The 18,486-nt window shown below is 35.5% G+C and overlaps 3 protein-coding genes across 3 annotated transcripts; all 3 read right to left on the bottom strand.

The window, feature by feature from the left end:
* Positions 1-4,455: 4,455 nt before the first annotated feature.
* Positions 4,456-5,902, bottom strand: LOC125498333 (aspartic proteinase CDR1-like). The gene has a single exon (XM_048646490.2). It carries the CDS (start codon positions 5,848-5,850, stop codon positions 4,510-4,512), a length of 1,341 nt encoding a protein of 446 aa, XP_048502447.1. The 5' UTR covers positions 5,851-5,902; the 3' UTR covers positions 4,456-4,509.
* Positions 5,903-9,836: 3,934 nt separating this feature from the next.
* LOC104897420 (aspartic proteinase CDR1) lies at positions 9,837-13,612 on the bottom strand. The gene is given in 1 exon segment (XM_057395392.1): positions 9,837-13,612. A coding segment is annotated over 1 exon segment (1,371 nt). The 5' UTR covers positions 11,439-13,612; the 3' UTR covers positions 9,837-10,067.
* Positions 13,613-15,825: 2,213 nt separating this feature from the next.
* Positions 15,826-17,552, bottom strand: LOC104897419 (aspartic proteinase CDR1). The gene has a single exon (XM_010684291.4). The coding sequence runs from the start codon at positions 17,167-17,169 to the stop codon at positions 15,874-15,876; it is 1,296 nt and encodes a 431-aa protein (XP_010682593.2). The 5' UTR covers positions 17,170-17,552; the 3' UTR covers positions 15,826-15,873.
* Between the last annotated feature and the right edge of the window lie 934 nt (positions 17,553-18,486).

The raw sequence follows: 18,486 nt of genomic DNA, 5'->3' as shown, positions 1-18,486 counted from the left end.
TGAAGAGGAAGAAGACAGTGAGGTAAGTCTAACTTCTTTAAAACCTTCAATTCATCTTCTTTCCAAAAGTAAGCTTGTCATATTGCTTGAAAACGTAATTGATGATTGTCAAAACATGAATGATAATTTTGATAACATGAAAAGGGAAATAAAAAATTTGACAGGCTAAAAATTGGATTAGAAACAGAATATAAGGAATTACTTAAGAAAAAAAACTCTGATGAAAAGGATTGACGAGAAAGACATAGAGATAAACACACTAAACACGAAAAGACTCTAGTTGATAATCTCGTAAATAGCTCAGTGCCAGTCACTGAGTTCGAAGCTGAAAAATCTAGTCTTGAGGAACAAATTGAAAAATTAAATCACGAGTTGAATGATCTTAAGAACTCAAGACAACAATCTAGAATTGTTCCACTAATGCTGCCTAGTGATGCAAAGATAAGAGAAGAGTTGGATAAAGTTAAAAGAGACTTAGAGACTTCCCGAAAAAGAAGTAGTGATTTAAATACCTCAGTTGAATTTTTGGAATCACAACTTTCTATTGCTCGAAAGATGCACGAAAAATGGACTAATGGGATGAATGCTCTAAATTACTTAACTTGCACCACAAACAACATGAACAAAACTGGATTAGGATATACTGACCAGCAACCCAGTGCCAGGCTCAGTGCCAGAACCTTCGAAAGAGACTTTCGAAAGAGAAAATACGTGGGCCTTCCTGAATATCTAATTTGCAATTTTTGTGGAATAATGGTCATCTAATTGACGACTGCAACAAAAAGAAAAATCGAATTGCAAAGAATTCAAACATGTTACTCAAATCTGGGTTAGGAAAGACATACTTGATGCTCAGCGTAAGAAAAAGGGACCCAAACAAATCTGGGTTCCTAAAACTAACAAGTGATTCTTTTGCAGGCAAATGTGAGAGGAAGCAGCCTATAGTATCTTGACAAAGGCTGCTCAAGACATATGACTAGTGATAAATCTCAATTCCTCTCACTAGTAGCCTACCATGGAGGTGTGTTATATTTGGCACTAATAAAAAAGGATAAATTGGTATTTGAAATGTCGGCAAATCTTTAACACACTCCATAGAGAATGTGATGGTGGTAAGTGGTTTGAAAAGTAATTATGTGATCAAGGTAATTATGTTGAATGTCATGCATGAACCTTTTACAAGATAACTCGTGGTTTTGGGATTAATTTCTGGAAATTAGTTGAATATTATGCCTATTGTCCTCCTTTGAATATGTTAATTAGAGTGTTATTGATGCATGTCTTGGTGAAGCTTTGTGAGTAAAGGTCCACTTGATATAAAAGGACTCGTAATGGTCTAATGATGCTGTCCTAATGTCATGATCCTAAGTTGCCGAACTAATAAGCTATATGATCCTAAGTTGCCGAATTTTTGAGCTATGAAATGCAAATTCTTTTCCTATAGCAAGCTTGATCTTTAGCCCAATATTCTGATTTTCTATTCATGAATTGACATTTGTGCCTCATCATTTTTTTTCATATATCCCACCTTATCTTCATTTCCCTTTATTATCCTTCTTTTCTTCACACATTCATCCAAAGTTCAACAAGTGCTTTTAATCTTGATTCATGGTATATGGAGCATAACATATTGATAAGATGGTGAAAGAAGAAGACGCATTAGTTAAGGGGGAACATGAAAAGGTTGGAAGAAACACTAATGCTTGAAAGAATGAAAGTACTGTTTCATACTGTGCGGGGCACAGTGCCATGAGATGTATCTAGAAGAAAATGAGGTTCGAATTAACTTATTTCACCTTTGATATCTTATTGATTGACTCTAGTAATATTGTATGGTCTGACTCTCTTAAAAAAAAAAAAAAAAAAAAAAAAAAAGAGAGAGAGAAGAAAAGAAGAGTAAGACACTTGTGTTAGATAAATCTTAGAGTTCAATTTCTAGATGGAAAAAATATTATCAAAGGTTTGAAAATCATTATTTTGGATTCCAGTATATCTGAAGATTAGTTATATTTGAAAGGAAATAGATTGTTCAGTGGCACAGTGGCACACACAGTGCCACAGTGAAGAAAGTCTTATGATGTTTATTTGCGAAAGTTGAACATAAAAGGGTTTAAGCACTTGTTGAGCCAATTGCCCTTTCAAATCTTTAAGCTTGCATTACCTATCTCCATCTTACATTCTTAGCTTTTAACCATGATCCTTCATGATTATTTCTTGCTTCATAAATTCGGATTGTGAGTTGGATTATTTTTGCTTAATGACTTCGGATTGTGAGTTGGATTATGACATAGCACCAGCATCCTTAGTATTTATTGCTTAGCTACTTGAATTATTTTACTGACTATATCTCACTTTGACTTGCTAAACATGTTGATGCTATCCTTTTTGATAATGTCAAAAGGGGGAAGAGGGTATAATACTTAGACTATTGAATGAAATTATCTCGGTTACCAAGTTACTTGTGAAAACGTATGTATGTGAATGATATTATGTTACTTTCCCTAATGTGATTAATGATGCATACTTTGAGGGGGAACAATTGATTATCTAACAATATTATATTTATGGTTTGTCATCATCAAAAAGGGGGAATTGTTGTGCATGTACATGTTATGTTTTATGCACATATTATGTTTTGATGATGAAAATTAATATAATATATTTAGTGTAAAGTATGTAACAGTTGCAACAGATGCATGAAGAAAGAAATTAATAAATGAAGACTTTGAAGAAAAGAAGAATCAAGATTGAAGTCAAGTTTATATGTTCCTTAGAATAGTTACTTTGGATTAAAATGTAATATGCTCTAACTTAGTGATATGCTATGTGCTAAATATAGAAATATAAAGTTAGTATAATTATTATTTTCTTGGAGTTAAAAGTAAATAATAATTATTGAAATTAATTATCTATAAAAAGGGAAATAGGTTTTCGAAATCAGAAATAAAAAGGATTAAGGAAAACGAGTTTTTAGAAAAAGATTTTATAAAACGAGTTTCTAAAAGAATTTGATAAAAACGAATTTTGGAAAAAGATTTTAATAAAAATTGTGTTTGATAAAAACAAAGTTTTAAAAAACGTGTTTTGATAAAATATTTTATAAAAGAATTTTATAACGTAAAACAGATTTAATAAAAAGGAATTTATAAAAACAGTTTTCTATTTTGTAAAAGAATTTTATAACGTAAAACAGATTTTATGCAAAATGAATTTATAAAAACAGAAAACGTGTTTTATAAAAATAAAAACGCTTTTGTAAAAGAATTTTTAAGTAAAACGTGTTTTCATAAAAAAGTGTAAAACAGTTTTTATAAAGAATAAGATTTTCGAAAATTGCTTTTGGATAAAAGAATTGAAGATAATAAAAGAGTTTGAGATAAAAAGAAAATCTATTGGTTATTCAAAATATAAGATAAACATTGATTTAAGGAAAACTTATCTTTTTAGAATTAAAGATAAAGATGAAAAAGGATAAAGTTTGTTTTTCTAAAAAGGAAATTTTTGTCCCTTAAATTAAGGAGTAAAAGATAAATATATTTGAAGGATTTTCGTCCACACCATGTACTATAAAAGGGTTTATAATTTATTGTCATAACTCAAGTTTTCAGAGACAAAAACCGAAAATATTAAGAGCTGAAAACTGTTTCCTCCGGCACTGAGCATAGCACTGAGCGAGTCAGATTTAAGTTACTATTTCACAATTGTAATTGTCCTCTATTTGCTTGACTAAGAAGCACATCATTGAGGATCGTTCTTTTCTTGTAACTTTTACATTATAGAGAGTGTCAACACTTAGAGTTAAGTGTTGGGAGTCATTACTAGGGTTAGTAGTGAGGGGAATCGTATTGTATCAAGAGTTTGATATTTTAGGATTCAAAGAGATAAATGAGTTTTTGTTTCTTGTGGACGTAGATCTCAGAGGTAAGATTGAACCACGTTATATCTTGTGTCAAATCTAATATCTTTTAAGTTTATTATTCGCAAAAACTCAAATCAGCGATTTACGAGCGTTCGACTCAGTGCCACGCACTGAGCCACAAAAGGATTTTTGCGAAAAACGATTAGATTTCACCACTCAATTCAACCCCCCCTTCTTGAGTGTTCCCTTGGGTTCCAACAGTTACATATTTAAAGTAGAGGTAGTGAAAGATGGAGAAGCCTACAAGCTAGGTTTTCAAAACCGCACATCAATCATGATTCATGGTTACACGGATAGTATTAGTACTGATATTACAATATGGAAAAAGATGAGTGACTCTTAATAGTTGGAGTCTGGATTCTCTAGAGTTTTAGTGAAATTCTACAAGGTAGAGTTGTATCTGAGCCATATATTTTAAAATCAATGGCTCATATTAGTGGAAGGAAAAGATTTAGGGACGGATTTTGATGAGATAAAATAGAGGGAATTTTGGAAACAGAATATATGAGTCATTGATTTATTATTCAATAGTTGATATTGCTCAAATTCTACCTTGTAGAGTTATTTTACAACTCCAAATGATCCAAACACTAAAAGTTGGTGCAATCTGCTGGAGCAAACGAAACTTGCTTTGCTTGTAAATCATACCCAACTTCAAAGTTAACTTGAGCAATATTCCCAAAGATATAAGGTTGATCATTATTAGCTACAATTGCCAAACAACTCACACCATCTCCCACATCCCTGAAGGTGTTGAGTGCCTTTAACACAACATCAGCCCCTTGAAAATGGAACACCATATCAGGAGGGTTAAACTGCGCACCTGAACTTGCTAATTGTATAGTATCATAACAAAGGTCTAAAGATTCGACAGGGCTCTCTACAGGGGTAAGCTCAATAGCAGTTTCCAAACTAGACTTAACACTTTCATAGATGTTGGATGGTAGATAAGTATAAGTGGTACCAGAGTCGATGATCATGTTGAGTTTTGTGGGAACTTGGACTGAATTATCCTGATCTCCAACAGTAATACCATTGAGGGATAGGTAGTAAAACGTATTATCATTTGCAGTTGTGAAAGGAGTAGACACTACTGCAGAGCTGGTTACATCAGCTCCAAAGGTTAGCTTGCTAGTCACCCCGGAAGACAGGGGAGCCAAGCAGTAGGAGAACTTGTAGTTGATATTTGAACCTAGTTGCGAAATCAAAGAAGCAGGGCCTTGTCCAAGCCCGACAACCCCTTCCCCTTGGTACCCAATTCGGCCTTTGTTGTCGAAGCCACACCCAAAAACTGAGGAAGGAAGGCTCTTTGATGTAGCGTCAGAAGTAGGAAGGCTAATAGTTTCCGTGGCTAAGATGCCTAGACTTTGTGTTCCATCTCCATAGGAAGAATAGTAAACACACAGCGATGAGTAGTCCATATTGCTACTTTTAGCACAACCAGTTGTAAGATCTATATAGTTATTACAACTAGAAGAAGTGCAGGGGATTACATTATAGGTGGAAGATTGTGTAGGATCAAATGATTGAGATGCTGTTGAGAGGCAAGTATCACAGGGTGAACATTGAATCCATATAAGGTCACTACCAGTATCAGCAGCAGCTATGAATTCGACTTGAGGCGTACCAAGCGAAAATTGTATGAGGTAATCCCCACCATTTGAAATTAAAGCTGATAATTTCACATCATTGGTATGGCCACGGGAGATTGAGCCTAGGGGTGCTCTCTTTACGCGCTCTCGCGGTGTTAAGGAAGAGTTGTAGTAAGGAGAAAGTGGTGAATCACGGTGAATTAGATTCACCTTGAACACACCATTGCATGAAACTAAGTTTCTAGCTTCAACTGAAAATAGTTTATTAGGTGATGGTAAGATTAGTGAGGATACTAGAAAAACTATGACAATGTTGTTAAAACAGCTAAGTGCATGCATGTTGGCTTGTTTATGTGAAAGATGTATGGTTTGATTTGTTGCTAATTTTTCAAGCCATGTTGTAGGTTTATATAATGCATGGTTTAATGATCATTGTCAAGCAATAGTTATATCTTTTGGTATGATGAAAGTAAGTTTCTTAACTTCTTCCATGAATGAAAGGTGTGCAGAGGAGAATTTTCTAAGTAATTGACATGAAGGGAAGAATGCAATATTATTTTTGATTGACTATGATGAAGACTTGTAAGTAATTTTTCTGCTAATAGTCCAAAGGACTAAGAATTTGTATCTTTCTTTTCAGCTATAAATTTTAATTTTAATATTTCATAATTGTAGATTCATTAGGTTTTTGCCAAAGTTCTACAGCAAGTATCATGTATTGCTATTCTCTGGAACATGCATGTACCTTGGCTATTGGGGTTGGCTCAAGTGGTGAGCTTTTCCATCTTCCCTAGCAAGGTCCAGGGTTCAATTCCTATTGAGGGGTGTCTGGCTTGTAATGAGCCTCTGGGTGGGGACCTTGTGCGACGGTAGCCCAAAGGAATTCTTCTTACCAATTTCTTTAAAAAAAAACAAATGTAGCCTTGGCTATTGATCTCTATTCATTTATTTTCCAATCATAATTTTAAAACTAATATGAACTAAAATAGAATTTTATATTTTGCTCGTCTTGCTTTTATTATAATTTCTTAAGTTAATTTGTTTAATTTGATACCATGTCAAATTACCAACTGAATAAAAAGATTAAGCTAATAATTAAAGCCTTAAGAATAGTTTTAATATTCTATACTTTGTCACTCCTAAAGTCCTAACTTGAGTTATTAGTTGGTGTTATAACGAACGTAATAAATCAACGAAGATATTAAAGAACAATGGATAGAAGAATTAATATGGTTTATCACTAACAATATAATGTGTTAATTACATCCACAAGCATAGGAGAAACGTTTTATTATTTTTAGTGGAGAGAGTACAGATTATAGAATTTGAAGACAAAAATTAATTATAAGGAATATATAATTAACCTAAATAAATGGGCCTAATTAAACTCAAAACAAAAACACAATCAGTTTACTAAACTACATACACCGAATACTTGAGGGTTGTTGCCCCTACGCCCCCACCGGGGAGTTTCACTCCTGGACCCTAATTTGTTGACCGGGCTACAAGAACTCATGTTTGGTTAATTATAGCGCGAATAATTCAAGGTTTATTTCAACAGCTAGTAAAGCCTATATATATTCTCATTTAGAACCTTAATTAGTAAACATAAGTTGAAATTAATAAAAGTGTCAATTAAATTTCAATCATATTTAGAACCTTTATTAGTCTTCTTTTTGGTAAACATAAGTTGAAATTAATAAAAGTGTCAATTAAATTTCAATCATATTTAGAACCTTTATTAGTCTTTTCTTTTTGGGTTTACCAGCATAATTGTTTTATATCCACCTATATTTAAAGACTTTTCTAGTCGGCCACATACATTACATATTGTTTAGAATCTTAACTAGTCTTGGCATCTTTATGGCACTTCATTCCAATTAATTAGTCTCTAATACACCCAAAAAAACCTTTGTGTGGATTGAGAATTCTTCTAGGGACAGTTACCAAAAACAAGACCACTTAGACCAGTACTAGTTTACTAGGATCTTTCAACCATGCAGTGATGCAGAAAGGGGTGAGAGCAAATCACATATGAACAGATAACAGATTGATCATGCAACATTACCACGACCCTTCAGAAGGTACGTGTTTTTCTGTAGCATCGTCTCTTCAATGCATTTATTATATTACCACGAACTGATAGTAAATGGTGGCAATAGTAATGAAATTATAGATACTTTGGTAACGACAGTCTCTTGTCAATGATCATGGTAACAGAATTCATCGATCAATACATATTATTATCACTCAATACCATATCTAAAATGATATAAATTGTAGCAAAAGAAAAAGGTACTAGCTAAGAGATGGACACACAGTCTCTCTCTCACTCACACAGTTTATAACCTTCAATTTTGACTGTTTTTGGGGCATTTTGAGATTTCTCCGGGCCCAGTCATATTTTCTCCCAAATCGTTCCTAGGAGTGCCGACATGACTTGTAAATATTTTCAGGTGCTTGGCACCATTTGCGTTGCCTCGAAAAGCTTCTAAATACCCATTTATTCATTTCTCGTGAAACCCAAAATTGTCTCAAAATGAACGTAAAGACATTCATATATTCTTTCCAAGCCACATGACTCATTTCTAATGACCTCCCATGTGCTTAGGAGGCATCTTGTGACGTCCGGAGCTCGAGCCTCAGGAAAGTCCGAAAGCGTGTATTATAACCTTCAATTTTGGCTGTTTTTGGGGAATTTTTGGACTTCTCTGGGCCCGGTCATATTTTTCGTCCGAAACATTCCTAGGTGCCGGCATGACTTGTAAATTTTTCCGGGTGCTTGGCACCATTGCGTTGCCTTGAAATGCTTCTAAAAACCCATTTATTCATTTCTCGTGAAATCTAAAATTGTCTCGAAATGAATGTAAAGGCATCCATATATTCGTTCCAAGCGATAAGACTCATTTTCAATGACGTTGTGTCCCTAGGAGGTATCCCATGGCGTCTGGAGCTCGGTCCCCGGGAAAGTCCAAAAGCATGTATTATAACTCAATTTTGGCTGTTTTTGGGGCATTTTTGGACTTCTCCGGGTCCGGTCATATTTTTCGTCCGAAACATTTCTAGGTGCCGGCATGACTTGTAAATTTTTCCGGGTGCTTGGCACCATTGTGTTGCCTTGAAATGCTTCTAAAAACCCATTTATTCATTTCTCGTGAAACCTAAAATTGACTCGAAATGAACGTAAAGGCATTCATATATTCGTTCTAAGCCATAGGACTCCTTTCCAATGACCTTCCATGTCCCTAGGAGGCACCCCATGGCGTTCGCAGCTCGGGCCCCGGGAAAGTCCGAAAGCGTGTATTATAACCTTCGATTTTGGCTGTTTTTGAGGCATTTTTGGACTTCTCTGGGTCCGGTCATATTTTTCTCCCGAAATGTTCTTAGGAGTGCCGACATGACCTGTAACATTGCTCGGGTTCTTTAATCCTTTTGCGTTGCCTTAAAAAACCTCTAAACACCCCATTTGTTCATTTCTAGCTCGTGAAACTCAGAATTGCCTCAAAATGAATGTAAAGGCATCCATATATTCGTTCTAAGCGATAAAACTCCTTTCCAATGACGTTCCATGTCCCTAGGAGGCATCCCGTGGTGTCTGGAGCTCGGGCCCGGGAAAGTCCAAAAGCGTGTATTATAACCTTTAATTTTGGCTGTTTTTGGGGTAATTTTGGACTTCTCTAGGCCCGATCATATTTTTCTTCTGAAACGTTCCTAGGAGTGCCGACATGACTTGTAAATTTTTTCGGGTGCTTGGCACCATTTGCGTTTGCCTCGAAAAGCTTCTAAACACCCATATATTCATTTCTCGTTAAACCCAAAATTGCCTCGAAATGAACGTAAAGGCATCCTTATATCAATTTTTTAAAACATGGAAAGGATGGACAATTAGCTAGAGCAGTGGGTGATGTGGTGAAACTAATTGCAAAAGAGGGGAAATCGGCCACATCAAAATTACCTTCTAGGGAGGTACGTTTGATATCCAAAAATTGCTCAGCAACAGTTGGACAAGTGGGGAATGTTGAATGAACCAGAAAAGGTTGGATAGAGCTGGATCTAAGCGTATTTTTACAAGTATGGAATTAGAGATATTAATCATTAAAGTTATGTGTTGGCAAGCGCGTCCGTAGAAATGTGTCAAGTATTTGGAAACAGAGGAAGTATTTCATATAAGTGTGAATATGTATGGTGAAAAGTCTTTTGGCCCTTCGACGGTAACATTCTCTTTGGAGCATAAATCATGGGATGCATGGAGGGATCGACTACCACGCAACTTTAAACTACTAATAACTTATGGCTAGCACAAAATCCCATCAATCAAGACATAATACAAATCAATGTATGTGCTTGTGGAGCTTCTTCATATAGCTAGAACTCATTACAATTTATTTAGCACTAGCAAATTATTAATGAAAACTTTGCGTAGACTAACACAAGAAGATATATAATCAAGTTCAGTATACATCATATAGCTAGTTGTAGAGTACTGCCTTCGTGGATCATATGAATCAAAAAAAAATATAGCTAGCTGTAGAGATCTCTACTATATATTCGAGTAGCTAGTGGCTAGTACAGTCTGTTGGAGCAAAGGAAATCATCTTTGCTTGTAAATCATACCCAATCTCGAAGTTAATTTGAGCAATATTCCCAAAGATATAAAGAGTACTACTTGTAGCTACCATTGCCAAACAACTCACACCATTCCCAATGTCTCTAAATGTATTGATTGTCTTTAACACAACATCAGCCCCTTTAAAATGGAACACCACATCAGGAGGATTAAACTGCGCACCAGAACCTGATTACTGTATAGTATCATAACAAAGGTCTAAAGTTTCGATAGGGTTGTCAACCGGGCTAAGTGCAATAGCATTTTGCAAAGCAGACTTAACACTTTGATAGATGTTAGATGGTAGAAGAGTATAAGTGGTACCAGAATCAATGATCACCTCTAGCCCAACCGGAACTTGGACTGAATTATCCTGATCCCCAACACTAATGGCCGCGAGGGAAAGGGTGTAATAAGTTGGAGATACACCAGCTTCGAAAGGACTAGACACGACTCCAGGGCCGGTTACATCAGCTCCAAATGTTAGCTTGCTAGTCACCCCGGAAGACAGGGGAGCCAAGCAGTAGGAGAATTTGTAGTTGATATTTGAACCAATTTGCGAGATCAATGATTCTGAGCCTGTCCCAAGTCCAACTATTCCATTCAAAAGGATATTTTGCGGGCCTTGTTGACTCAACCCACACCCGAATATTGAGGATTGAAGAGTCTTTGAGGTAGAGTCAGGAGAGGGAAAGCTAATGGTTTCGGTGGCTAGGACACCAGTACTTTGTGTTCCACCTCCATAGCGAGCCTGGTAAACACACGACGATGATGTTTGGGTGCAACCTGTTGCAATATCTTGATAGTTGCAATTCGGAGAAGAGCAAGGGATTATATTAAAGGTGGAAGAAGTGGCTGCATGGAAGATTTCGGGGTTCGAAACTTGTGGAAGGCAAGTGTTTGTGTCACACAATGAACATGGGATCCATATAAGGTTACTCCTGGTATCTGCAGTGGCCGAAAATTCAACTGGTGGTGTACCAAAAGAAATTGTTATGAGATACTCCCCACCTTTTGAGACCAAAGCTGATAATTTTCCATCATCTTGATTTGTGTCATAATATGCAGAGGAGAGGTGAATGTTATGGCTATGAGAGATTGAGCCTAAGGGTGCTCTCTTTACGTGCTCTCGCAGTGTTAAGGAAGAGTTGTAGTAAGGAGAAAGTGGTGAATCACGGTGAATTAAGTTCACCTTGAACACACCGTTGGATGAAACTAAGTTTCTAGCTTCAACTGAAACTAGTTTATTTGGTGATGGTAAGATTAGTGAGGATACTAGAAAAACTATGACAATGTTGTTCAAACAGCTAAGTGTATGCATGTTGGCTTGTTTATGTGAAAGATGGTTGATTTGTTGCTAATTTTTCAAGCCATGTTTATGTGAAAGATGGTTTATATAATGCTTGGTTTCTTAACTTGTTCCATGAATGAAGGTGTGTAGAAGAGAATTTTCTAAGCAATTCACATCAAGAGAAGAATGCAATATTGTATTTGATTGACTGTGATGTAGACTTGTAAGTAATTTTTTCTGCTAATAGTCCAAAGGACTAAGAATCGGTATATTTTTTCCCGTTATAAATTTCAATATTTCATAATTGTAGATTCATTAGGACTTTGCCAAAGTTCTACATCAAGTGTCATGTATCGCTATTTAGCCCGAAAACTTGTGTGTTATGAATCGCTCTGGAAATTGTTAGAGGAGAATACTAGTAACAAGGATCACAAAGATGAACACGATGATTGTGAATCTTCTAGGCGTGTAATCACTTTTCCAAAAGAAGTATCCTGACATAGGAAAAACTAGGTCGTTACTAGCCTCCTAAAATCAAACAAAACCTAACTAAATCACTAAACTAGGTAAAGTGATAAGTAAGGGTCGAAATCCACAGGGACTAAGGAACACCAAAATGTATTGATAAAACAATAAGCTAGGCCGGAATCAAGTCGGAAATTGTCAATAACCAACTAAGAACTACGAAAAAGCTAAATATCAAAGATAAATAAAGTTAGGAGATGGGATTAAACACCAACTAATCATGAAATAGGCATAAGAATATCAAACATAGAGATAATACATGAACACTACTTGAATTTGCTATTGACCCAACACACAACTCCCATCCTACTCTCATAGGCGGAGAAATCCTCAAAGACATCAAATAAGGACTCTCATCCATTACTAACATATCCCGAGGTTCAAGGTAACCCAAGTCAATAATAGAAATTAATAGGTCACACTCTCATGCCAACCTAAATCAATCAACTCCATCTAATACGACATTCAAGTGATCAAAGAGAATGCAACATAGATTAGAAGAGCTAAACAAACAATAATTTAATCACACAAATCTCTAAATCCAATTTCAAATGCCCAATTCAATCATGGTTGGGTTTTCACCCAAACCCTAACCAACAAACTACTTCATAAATACAAAAATGAGGACTTTAGAGAAATTAAACTTTAATAACATGCTAATAATCATTAATCTAACATTAAACTAAAATAAAATAAATCATAAATAATTAAACTAATCATGAACAACTAATCTAAGAAAAACAATTAAATAAAACAATAAAAGAGGAGATAGAGTAAGAAATGCTCATTGATGAATGGTTGAAAGTTCCAATACAAGTGTCACCCTTGAATCCAATCTTCAACCTCTCTTTGAGTTTTCTCCCTTTTCTCTCTCTAGGTTTTGAGATTTCTCTCACTTAAAATCCTAATCTAAGACTAATGGAGGCTAATCCCCCTTTAAAATTAGGTCCCCCTTCATGAATAGGGAAGATTCCTATTTATAGGTCCAATTATTACATCATTAAAGAGTCGCGAAAAAAAACAGAGCTATCCGGAAAATTTGAAAGGAGCGGGCACTCCTTTATAAATAAGAGCGGGCGCTCCTATGGTAACTGGGCAAAACAGAAAGTTGGAGTGACCAGAGAGCGACTTGGGAGCGGGAGCTCCAAAAACAAAGAGCGGGCGCTCCTTTGAAAAAGGGAGCGGGCGCTCCTAAGAAAACTGCACAAATAGCTCAACTTCAAATGACCATAACTTTCTCGTTTTTAATGCAAATCAAGCATGTGACCTATCGTTGGAAAGATAACGAGCCAAATTTTACTCTCCAATTTGAATCACTGAAAAATGATTTGTAGAATGGAAGATATGGTCGTTCAAAGTGGACCATCTTTTGAACCTTGCTTCTTCAACTTCCATTTGCCTCCGTCCCTTCATCATTCATGGTTTACTCCACATTTGTGCATTTCTTTGGCTTTTATAGATGAAATTAAAAGTATGTTTTAATTGGACCTATAAAGAATCAAGAAAATAATGTAAAAAGTAACTTGAAAAGTAAAACAAAGACATATCTAAAAAGAACTAGTAAAACAAAAAAGGTGCATTTTAAGCAAAACAAACAAATAAAAGAGGGTGAAATACAAAATAAAGGTTAAATATAGGGATAAATAAGAGGTTTAGAGTGATATAAATATCACTCATCATATCCCGACCTTATACTTGAACGTGGGTTGCACCGAGTCCTCTCTTGAGATGCAACGAAGAAAGACAACAATGTTATTGCTCACAAAGAACAATGTCAATTAAGAAAAAACAAGTGATGAAGATTTGTGATGATGAATTTGCTTTGTGCTTTTGTTGTGAAATAAGTTTTCTAACCATAAAACAATGTAAGGGAAGTCTCATATATATAGAGTCATACAACGCACAAGGATATCGTCAAAAGAACAATTACCGCTCAAGGCAACAAGCATCACTTCGCGAAAATTGAAGAGTTGACGAACCGGAGCTTACGTTCCACTCAGAAGCGCACGCTCCATGTAGGATCGGACACTCGAATCTCGATGCCCAGGTTTCCTCTTTTTCGTCACTTGTAAACTTCTTGCCAAATCTGTGTGTATGCTCTAATACCATACCGACGCTCCAAAGTAAAAGCCTCTATATCCTACTTTGTTTAAGTCACGAGCGACATCTTTATCATCAAGCGACTTAGACAAACATAACATGAATCAAATCATACAAATGCTCTAAATCTTCTACATGTACATGCGTGTAGCCTTGGCTATTGGTCTTTATTAATTTATTTTGCAATCATAACTTTAAAATTAATATGAACTAAAATAGAAGTTTATATTTTCCCCGTTCCCTTTTTATTAATAATTTTTTAAGCTAATTTGTTTAATTTGATACCATGTCAAATTACCAACTCAACCAAAAGTTTAAACCGATGATTGAAGTCCTAAAAATAGTTTTAATGTTCTATACTCTATCATTCCTAACTTGAGTTATTGAATAGTGAGCCTATAATCTGATTTAGAACCTTAATTAGTAAAAGTAAGTTGAAATTAATCAAAGTGTCAATTAAGTTTCAATCATATTTAGAACCTTTATTATTCTTCTTTTTAGGTTTACCAGCATAATTTTTTCATATCCCCCTATTTTTAAAGACTTTTCTCGTCAGCCACATACACATTACATATTGTATAGAATCTTCCATAGTCTTGGCATCTTTATGGCACTTCATTCCAATTAATTAGTCTCTAATACACCCAAAAAAACCTTTGTGTGGATTGAGAATTCTTCTTCTTTCAGTTAAAACCAATAGGGACAGTTACCAAAAACAAGACCAGAACTAGTTTACTAGGATCTTTCAACCATGCAGTGATGCAGAAAGGGGTGACAGCAAATCACATATGAACTGATGATCATGCAACATTACCACGAACCTTCATAAGTTACATGTATATTGCTTGGACTCTTCATTTCACCTTAAGTATCCGTGTCGATCCTCGACACTCAGACATGAGTAGGACACTTGGACACTTTGTTTTGGGCTATAATAGAAAAAATTCCAAAAAATAGCCGAGTCGGACACTTGAGCACGTACCCGTGTCGAACGTGGGTACCCGAGTCTGAGCAACTTGACGCATTTATTATATTACTACCTCCATATTGTTATATTATGAGCAGATCTTGGCTAAGATTACGTCCCAATAATTAACTAGATTCTAGGTTTGGGCGATGCCTTCGATTTTTTTCTAACATTTTTTAGCAAAAGAAAGAATAAACTATTTCATTTATATTATACATATATGTTTACAAAACATCGTAGCTTCACTCTTGAATTCCATTCAATACTCATGTTATCATTTTTTATAATAGAAGCAATAAGAAGCTAATGAAGTGATGAACAAATCTCTACCTTCAATACTTGAAGTTCTATGCTGCACGTTATTATGTTCATTTTATTGAATTGAATGTTAATTTGCGTGTCAATTTTATATCCACGCGTACACTTTTTGTAAAAGGTAAACGCATGGTAATGTATTATGTATATAAGATGTAACGTTGATTTAGGGTCGGAATGCAACCCAAAAAAACATAAACTTGTTTGGGGGATTGTGGAATTGATTCACCCATAAATCTATTGTACACAGTACAAACCCAGTATAATAGGACGGGGCAAGGCCAAGTGATTTCCAAATAAGTATAAAGGAATGACAACGGGTCAAATCAGATCGAATGTACGAACCAGATTCATCGCGTTCTATTCAGACTCGTAAATCAGATTTGAAGACAAATTATATTTCTTGGACACAAGTAGGATTATTTCTCTTCAAATCATTCAATATCACAAAAAACATAACTTCATATTGCAAAGACACATCCATAAAGAGTTAAAGACAAGCCAAACCAATGGGATAATTCATACATACTATTATTAATAAACTTGGATGTAGAGATACTAATTCTTAGTGCAATCTGCTGCAGCAAATGAAATTTGCTTTGCTTTTAAATCATACACAACCTCAAAGTTCACTTGAGCAATATTTCCAAACAAAAAACTATCATCTGAAGGTACAATTGCCATACAAGTCAGATTCTTCAAAGTCCTGAAAGTGTTTTCAGCCTTTAAAACAACATCAGCCCCTTTGAAATGGAACACAATATCAGGAGGGTTAAACCCCTCACCTGAGGGCTTGACCTCGTAGCAAGGGTCGAAAGCCTGGTTCGGATCAGGCACCGAGCTAAGCTTGATAGCACCCTTCACAGCAGTCTTAACACTGTCATAGACACTGGTTGGTAAGAAAGTCAGGGTCGTACCAGAGTCGATGATCATGTCCTGGCTAACCGCGACTGTAGTATTCCCAATGCTAATGTCATTGAGAGACAGAATGTAGAATGTTGGAGGATCTTGAGTTTTAAAAGGAGTTGATACTACTCCTGGACCTTTTAAATCCACCCCAAACTTCAGCTTTCCATTAACATTGGAATGCAGGGGTGTCAGACAGTAGGAGAACTTGTAGTTGATATTTGGACCTAATTGTGAGACTAGTGACAAAGACCCAAGCCCAAGCCCAACGATCCCGTCCCCATGGATACCTAACCGACCTTGTTGGTCATACCCACATCCGAATGTTGAGGATGGAAAAGACACATGTGAAGCACCAGCAGAAGGGAAGCTAATGGTATCAGTACTCAGGACACCCATACTTTTTGTTCCATCTCCATAAACAGCATTATAAACACATGAAGCATTACCGTTGTTGTGATATGCCTTTGGAATACAACCACTATCAAAATCAGGATATGTGCAAGATTGTGAGTTGCAAGGGATTGCACAGTATGTCGAAGAGTTGTTTGGTTCGAATAATGGAGATTCGTGTGCGATACAACGCTCACAGGGCGAACACTGAACCCATACCAGGTCACTCCCACTGTCAATAACAGATGTGAATTCAACAGGTGGAGTCCCAAGAGAGAACTTCATGAGATAATCACCACCATTGGGGATAAGATCTGCCTTAACGTCCTTTTGATCAAAGTACGTAGGAGATAGTCGAATGTTGTGACCGAGTGAGACTGAGCCAAGGGATTCCCTCCATTGGAGTTCTTGTGGTGTCATTGAGGTGTAAAAGTTGGAAGAAAGGGGTGAATCTCGACGAATAAGTTCGGCCTCAAAGGAGACATGGGAAACTAAATTTCTAGCTTCAATTAAGAATGGTAGCATTAGTATCAAAAAATGAATCAAAGTATGCATTTTGAATGATGAAATGGTTGTGTTTAAGTGACTAGAATACTAGATGTACAAAAATGGATAAGAAAAGATATTATTGTGGGAGATGATTTGTATGGTTAACATATGGTTTAGACTATATATAATTTAGAATCCATGTGAAAAGAGAAGAAGTGACGAAAGTTGACTCATACTGTAACAAGTCGTTGTTTTTGTTCACTTCCTCCGGCTTTCTGTAAGAGTGGTCTACACTACACTTGAGGAACTATTATCTTGAGGTGGAATAGTCAACAACAGCAAAACTGGAACATTCTGTCCGAAATTGGCGTTTTAGATTGATGATTGATGCAAAACGGTGCACCGAATTAATTGTGCACTCAAACTGACTTTATCACACAAAAACTTACTACATAGAAAACCAACTATATCATATGAAAACTGACTGTATCAGAAAATTAACTGTATCATACAAAAACTGACTATATAAAAGGTTATTGTATCATACAAAACTGATTATATCAAACGCAAACCGACGTATATCAAATGAAAACTGGGCATATCATATGATTTCTAATGCACGATAAGTTATTGTAAATCTGGTCCATTCAAGTTTTTTTTTGTGATTGATGATGAAACAGATAGAAAGCAACAATTCGTCTATGTGTTGGGGGTATGCTTATCAACTAACTAAAAAACAGCTATGCAAATAACTTTGTAAAGCTACTTATCTGTTCCTCCAAAGTCCTACTCCTAACCATGCACGAATACAACAAACTTGGAAAGCATGTTATTCTACTTGCTTTTATTTTTACACGAACCTATAATATATTTCACATACCTATTTGATTTAATTCCTATTGTTGCAACGTCTTACACAGTTACACTTGCATATCTGAGAATATTACATGCATACCTTTTTAAGAGATTAGTATTAATATATTAAGAAATCAAATCATGAACCAATGCTAAAATGGTAGAAGATGTAACACTTTTTCGAGCATTCCCAAATTATAGTATATTTGCAAAAAGAACAAATTTATGTCATGTTATGCCCGTATTATTAGGACTTTACCACCAAACTTGTTACCTGTGCATGTATTTATAAATTTTTATTATCAATCAATACAGCCAGTAAAGAAGAAATAAATGGATATGAAACTTAAGAAAAAAAATTGAAGACGAATAGGCATTACAATAAATGGTTAAGGCTTTCTACAAACAATTACCAATATATTCATTATCATTACCGCCATCTAATACCACCTATGAAACGAAGCATTAGTTCTAAACATAATGCGTATATATTATATTCATAATTTACGTGAAAGGAATGTATGTCCT

This window comes from Beta vulgaris, chromosome 6, assembly GCF_026745355.1.
Source record: "Beta vulgaris subsp. vulgaris cultivar EL10 chromosome 6, EL10.2, whole genome shotgun sequence".
Taxonomy (NCBI): Eukaryota; Viridiplantae; Streptophyta; class Magnoliopsida; order Caryophyllales; family Amaranthaceae; genus Beta; species Beta vulgaris.
This window is presented reverse-complemented; position numbering and strand designations above follow the sequence as displayed.